The following is a 7,378-nucleotide window of genomic DNA, read 5'->3' as shown; positions in this document are numbered from 1 at the left end:
CCTGTGCTCCGCAACGGGAGAGGCCACAGCAGAGGGAGGCCCGCATACCACAAAAAAAAGAAAAAAAAAAATGTCAGTGCAGTAAGGGCCTCATCAGTCTTAGCTGCTATGTATACTCTCTGAGCCAATGGTCAGATCGCCAGCATGGCAGAGAAGGAAGAGGAAAGGGGCTTGAGCAAGGGTTGGCAGGATCTTGATTCTTGCTCTATGGTCGGTACTTCCATAGGAAGTGTTGGAGCTTGCTGCATGCTTTGCTGTTCCAAGTCAAAAAATCTATAGGAAAATAAACAGACCTTTAAATCTGTCTGATTGTGTATTGAGCTTATCAGTGTCCTCAGGGTGTTTTGCTTGGACCCATGGATAAGGTACATAATTTTACTGGTCAGCTTGGCTAGGATGTGGTTGCCAGTTGTTTGGTCAAACACCAGTCTACGTTTTGCTGTGCAGGTATTTTTCTTTTTAGATGTGAGGAGCATTTAAATCAGCCGACTTTGTGTAAAGCGGATTACCCTCCATGATGTAGTAATCATCCAATCAGTGAAGGCCTTAAGAGAAAAGACTGAGGTCCACGGAAGAGGGAGGAATTCTGCCTTCAGACTACCCTCAACCTCAAAACTGCAGCATCAACTCACAGGAACATCCAGCCTGCTGACCTGCTCCGTGCACCTCAGATTTGCCAGCCCCACAATCGCATGAACCAATTCCTTAAGATAAATCTCTCTCTCTCTCTCTCCCTTCTATTTCTTCCATTTCTCTGGAGAATCCTGACTAAAAGAGGTACCAACTTTGCTAATGGAAAGAAAAATAATTTAAATGTCACACACTATTGCAGACACTTCACACCAGCACTGCTTTTGAGGGAAGGCAGGGCTTGACATAAACCAACTGAAAACGAGAGGCTCTTTCATGTTTGAAACAGGATGCTGTAACGAACAGATGGTGATCTTTCCTGACGTCCACAGCTGAGGAGCTACAAAGACCCCATCTGAAGTTCAAAGAATTGGAAGCTGCTGAAGCCAGCCATGTCCCATCTGGCCACTCATGTATAAAGAAGGACTGAGAGTAAGGACTTTTGAAGGACTGAAGTATTTTTGAAGAGAGGTCCAATTATTTCCCTTCCAGAAACCAAGCTCCACAGAATCACTTGTCATTCTGGGGCGTCTGCCAGAGAGTGATGAGTTGTTCCCCAGCTGGAGGTCTGCCTGGCTCTGACTTGCAGATCTGGCCCTGACACCAGTACCAGTGTGTGTTAAGTCGATGGGATGAGAGCCCTGAGACAGAGGGCATGGAGGCACAGCCAGAGAAGGCGGGGTGAGGCGTGGCCCCTCATGCCTCACCTCAGGCCTAGTTCTCAGGACGTATAGAGGATGGGTCCTGCTCTCTCCTGCCGCCACGGGCCCCACAGCGGGGCCACAGAGTGTAAATGAGATGGAGATACAAGCATTCTGGGCACTGTCATGGTGCGGGGCAAAGAGAACGTGGCACGAGGCATCAAACAACCAAGGATTAGCAAGCTCCCCTGTGGGCACTAATTTAGGGAGGTGTCCCTTTTCACTCTCTTCCTCCATTCCTCAGCACCAGAGGGGCAAGTGCAGGGATACACTCTCCCCTCCAGGCCACGAGAGCCACGAACCGAGCCTGCACCGTGATAAGCACTTGACATCTATTACGATGATTAGTAGTAGTATTTTCTCCCCTTTACAGAGTGGCATCTGAGGCACAGATAGGTAAAAAATCTGGTCAAGGTCACACAGCTGAGAGCAGGAGCTGGACTCCTAATCCCAGGCATTCAGAATGCAGAGCCCAGGGTTTTGACCTAAACTATATTGAATATGAAATTTATTTTTCAGGTATAGAACCCTAGTTATCGTTATTCAATATCTCAAGGTGGACCAGCAGATAAGTCAGGAGGCACCATGAAATACAATTTTCCAGAGGGTCAGAGTCTTTCTAAATAGATAGAAAAAAGGAACAAGGCCAGGCACACAGACAGGCACACACATAGGATGTGAGTGTGAGGCCTAAGGAAACCTTGTGAATCTTAAAAAAACAATTTAGCCACTGAGTTGGTGAGGCTAAATCTGTTATACAATTATAAAGTGACATTGATGAGGCTGAGGGAATGTCCTTTTACGTTCTACCTTCACCAGTTTCTAATCCTTGCTTCATTCCTTGTACTTTTCTGCCTTGAGAGCCTGTGTTCTGAGAGTGGAGAGCTGTGCTGAGTGAATGGGAAGGGTAGCGTCCAATGGCCTGGCATTCTCAGGTGGACGTCTGGCTTCTGAGCCCCCCACAGGAAACTTCGTCGTTGGGAAATTTGCTGATGTAAACAAGGACTGACAGGGGAAAGATTTTTGTTTGAGAACTTTGTCCAAGTGAAATCTTAGGATCATGGGAGGGACTTTGGGAGGCATCTGGTCCATTGCTTCCCTGAAGCTTGGTCCGGCATCCAGCCCTAGAGATTCTCATGTCGTTGGTCTGAAGCAATCCCTGGAATTCATATTTTTAAAATGTTCCTCAGTTGACTCTCATGTGCTGTGAGCCTCTTTTAACACTTTTAACGCTGCAACTACAACAACAACTACAATGTCCACTTTTGCTTGGTTAACTCTAGTGATGGGTTTCTCACTACTTCCTGGGGTAGCCCATTATGTTTTGGGACAGTGCTGATTGTTCAAAATATTTTTCCTTAGTTTGGATAGAAATCCACATTTTGGTAGCTTCTACCTATTGGTCTTGGCGTGTTCCTTCCAGCTGAGATGAATTATTCCTTTAACAGCAGCAGCTGTAGTCTCTGAAAGACCGTGGAAAGTCCTTCCTTGGTCTGTGATATGACCCACTTACCTCTGAGGGTTTACCTAGAGCTTGCCTCAGAGCTTGTCTCTGCATGGCCATCATTCATCCTTTGCTGTCAGAAAGTTTTCTCACTCTTTTGTGCATATAAGCTTTATTCCTCAGACAACAGTAAACCCTGTTCCACGTCCCTTTCCACCTGAGCCCCAGTACCTGAGTCCTCAGTCCGGGCTGTGTCCCTGACCCACCCCCTGGCTAGTGGGGGAGTCTTAGTGACACTATGATGTCTTTTTAAACCCACTGGGATGTTCTCTTTCATATCAAGTGTGCTTTTTATCTTTGACATTCTGTTTTCTTTTCATATCACTTATTAGCTGTGGTTCTCAAATAGGAGTGATTTTGTCTCCCTAGGGGACATTTAGCAAAGTCTGAAGACACTTTTTGTTGTAACAACCTGTGTCTGTGTGGATGCTACTGACATCTGCTGGTTAGTGACTAGGGTATGCTCAACCTACAATGCAGAGGAGAGGCCCCAAGACAAAGCATTACCCACCCCCAAATGTCATTTGTACCAAGGCTGAAAACCCTAGCTTATTAGCATTAAAAAAGCAAAGACTTAAAAATTTTTTTTTAAAGAAAGCAAAGGAATGAAGGCAGGCAAGAGAAACGAGGAGGCTGCAGTGATTGTGTGCAGCCTGCAGCTGAGGTTCTGGGCACTGCATCCTCAGAGAAACAAATGAGGAAATAACCCAGGCAAAGGCGAGGTTTCCAGGGCTCATGGGGAACCCTAACTATAAAGAAGCCAGAAAGGAGTCACATATATTTGCTCCCTGTAGCCTGGTTTTCCCCAAATGTGACATATTTCCCCCTCATGGCATGTAACAGAATTTGGAGATAAACATATTTAAGAAAAAAAGTGAATGTAATTACTTTGCTGCACAGGAGTAATTAACACAGCATTGTAAATCAACTATACTTCAATTTAAAAATGAGTTATTAAAAAATCAAAAAAAAAAGAAAGAAAAAAGTGAGTGGATTTAAAGAATATATTGATAACTGAACCACTGGTACGGTGATATGGCAAAGATTGTAAAATGGTCAGTAAATAATGTCTGCGACAAGGCCATTGCCTTGTAGAAAAAAAAGAGTTGCTGGTGTGAAACGGAGCAAAGAGGAGTCAATGTGCATCTTTGCTCTTAATGGGAAAAGGAAGGAGTTGCAATTTGGCAAGAGATGCAATAGAACTTACTGTTCTTGGCGTTCATCTCAGCATAGTACTTGTTCCCACCCGCGGACTTGCCAGACATAGTTCTGTAAATATACGTGGCACCATCCAGCCACTTCCACTGTTGCTCTGCAAATAACAGGAGACAGGAGACATGTACACATCAGCCTGCCCACCTGCTCACAGCCCAGACCCATGTAAAACATGGTTCTCATTGTAAAAACTGGGAAAGCACAGAAATGTGTAAAGACGGGAAAATAAGAAAGTCACTCCGTTTAATCTCTAGGAGGAAAACATTACTAATATTTTACTATATTTACTTTTGGTGAAACCATTTTTGTCTATCACAATATTTTTATATACTGAAAAATGTGGTGGTCTTTAAAATATATATTCAATTTTGTAGCATCTTGCATTCCAAACATTTTTTAATGGTAAGAATGCACCATAATTTACCTTACTAATTCTCCTATTGATTGATGTTTACGTTGTTTCCAATTTACAATTATTGCAAAGAATACTGCTATGAACCACTTTATTTACAAAGCTGTTTCTGTACTTAAAATTATTCTTTTTTTTTTTTTTTTTTTTTTTTTTGCTTTACGCGGGCCTCTCACCGCTGTGGCCTCTCCCGTCGCGGATCACAGGCTCCGGACTCGCAGGCCCAGCGGCGGCCATGGCTCACGGGCCCAGCCGCTCCACGGCACCTGGGACCCTCCTGGACTGGGGCACGAACCCGCGTCCCCTGCATCGGCAGGCGGACTCCCAACCACTGCGCCACCAGGGAAGACCTTAAAATTATTCTTTAAAGCTAGAATCCCAGAAGTAGAATTAATGGCCAAAGGGCATGAATATTTTGAGGATATTGATATTTATTGCCAAACTGCTTTCCAAAAACAGTTCAGTTGTAGGAATTTACATCCTCATTTACTGGGAAATTTCTCCTTATCCTTAAAAATATTATTCATTAAGACAAAGCAGAAGTCTAATAATCTGATAAGCAAATTATATTGTTATTCTAATTTGCATTTCTTTGATAACTAGAGACACTGCCCAATTTGTTAGACTGTTTATTAGCCTCAGTCATGAAGGTAAAAAAATTAAATTACAAAAAAATCTGGTAGAAATTGATGTAAGTATTTATCCTATCTCTGAATGAGAGAGCTCTGATTGATAGCAATGTGAATATATAAAAATGTAAAATTCATTGTGTAAAATATATGTAACATCTATGGCAAAGTTTATCAAGAAACAGAAAGTCTGGGGTTTTTCTCCTTGTATTCTTTGCATTTTGGGGGGTTAACATAGAAGCCCCACAAAGAATCTGTAAACTGCAGATCCCACATAGAGACCTCAGCAACCTCACATGTCATTTCTTACTATGAGGTATAGAGGCACGTAAAATGAGGGACCAGTGAAGAAAGTTTAGGATAACATAAAAAACATGATAGCATCTAGCAAAAAGCTTAGCTGAAAGTTTCCAACTTTAACTCAAGATCTAATGGGGGTTTAACTAAGCTTGGTTTCATAATGGGTCTGTGTGTGTATCTGTTTATTTGTATATACCTGTATATACTTACACAAACTTCCTTTTAAAGGCTCTGAAGAGCTGGTAATTTTGTGTTCAAAGATGTGGGAGAACTTTAACTAGATAGGTCTGTAAGTGGAGGAAATTGTTTCCTCCCTAACCTTGAAGCTTTGGCCTCTATCAATCAGAGACAGGCGACTGAAGAAAATCTGTTGTGTGTGCCCTTGTCAGTAAGCCTGGGGCTTTTTCCCAGAGAGGGGCTATCTATCTGGCTTTCCCAAGGGGCCATTTGTGGGCCAAGTCTGAGGTTACCTTCTGCAGGTCATGCAGGCAGATCCATACGGGCTTGTTTCTTTGATAGCCACCTATGTACATTGCTATGGTGTTGGCTTCCTTTAAATTCAGGATAGATGCCAGGTGGGCTCCATTTCCATATGACTGACAAGCTGAGGGCAAGGAGGAGATGTGAGGTTTAAAAGCACAGCCCACAACCTAAATATCCATTGACAGAGGAATGGATAAAGAAGATGAGGTACGTATACACAATGGAATATTACTCAGCCATAAAAAAGAATGAAATAGTGCCATTTGCAGCAACATGGGTGGACCTAGAGATTATCATACTAACCGAAGTAAGTCAGACAAAGACAAATATCATATGATATCACTTGTATGTGGAATCTAAAAAAATGATACAAATGAACTTATTTACAAAACAGAGATAGACTCGCAGAGTTAGAAAACAAACTTATGGTTACCAAAGGGGAAGTGGGGGGAGGGATAAATTAGGAGCTTGGGATTAATATATACACACTACTATAAGTAAAATAGATAACCAACAAGGACCTACTGTATAGCACAGGGAGCTCAATATCTTGTAATAACTTATGAGAAAAAAGAATCTAAAAAAGAATATATATATGTATAACTGAATCACTTTGCTGTACACCTGAAACTAACACAACATTGTAAATCAACTATATTTCAATAAAAATTAGAAAAAAAAGAAAAGCACAGCCCTCACCTCAGAACCCTAGAGCACCAGGCAGCATGGGCACACACAGCCCCCGCCTCCCCTTGGGATCTAAGCCCCACAGAAGACTTCCTGTCACCTTGGGAGAAAACACAACTGTCACAGGTGTCAGGCTTCAGAGGGGGAGGCAGCTCGAGGCAAGGACACAAGCTTTAGGGTCAGTCGAAGTGCCTGGGGTCCTGGTCTTGCCTGTCTTTAGTGTATGTGACCTTGACAAGTCACTTCACCTCTCTTCCTTATCTGTAAATGGAGGAAATAATTAGGGCTACACAAGGGAGTTGTTAGGAGGATAGAATTGTTATAATTATGTATTATAATACTGCACTTCAACAAACCTAAGAAACCACTGATTGTAAAACGTGCTGTTCTCTAACAAGACACTTACTGACCAAATAAAGAAATCATTTTAAATATGCACATTTTATAGCTAGACAGAGATATATACTTTATGCTGTTTTGGGGTTGTGTTACAGGATCTGCCTACATAATAAAACAAATTAATTTAATAAAAACATGGTTTTGGCTGTGGTTGCTACTCTCATGTTTGCCTTTGAACTTGCTCAGGATTAGATATGGTGACTGCTTAATGATAATTTACCAACCACTTGATAATACCAGAATGTTTTTATACCCATAACTTCTTTTTTAATTTTAATTTTAATTTTATTTTTTAACATCTTTATTGGAGTATAATTGCTTTACAGTGTTGTGTTAGTTTCTGCTGTATAACAAAGTGAATCAGCTATACATATACATATATCACCATATCTCCTCCCTCTTGCATCTCCCTCCCACCCTC

At 42.1% G+C, this 7,378-nt stretch overlaps 1 protein-coding gene across 1 annotated transcript in view; it reads right to left on the bottom strand.

Moving 5' to 3' along the window:
* Nucleotides 1–205: 205 nt before the first annotated feature.
* The window catches only part of REG4 (regenerating family member 4), a 10,213-nt gene continuing 3,040 nt past the window's right edge, over nucleotides 206–7,378 (bottom strand). The window contains 3 exon segments of the mRNA XM_007131107.2: nucleotides 206–273; nucleotides 4,043–4,145; nucleotides 5,859–5,992. Coding sequence (XP_007131169.2) covers nucleotides 206–273; nucleotides 4,043–4,145; nucleotides 5,859–5,992 — 305 coding nt within the window.

The sequence above is a fragment of the Physeter macrocephalus genome, chromosome 4, assembly GCF_002837175.3.
Source record: "Physeter macrocephalus isolate SW-GA chromosome 4, ASM283717v5, whole genome shotgun sequence".
NCBI lineage: Eukaryota > Metazoa > Chordata > Mammalia > Artiodactyla > Physeteridae > Physeter > Physeter macrocephalus.
This window is presented reverse-complemented; position numbering and strand designations above follow the sequence as displayed.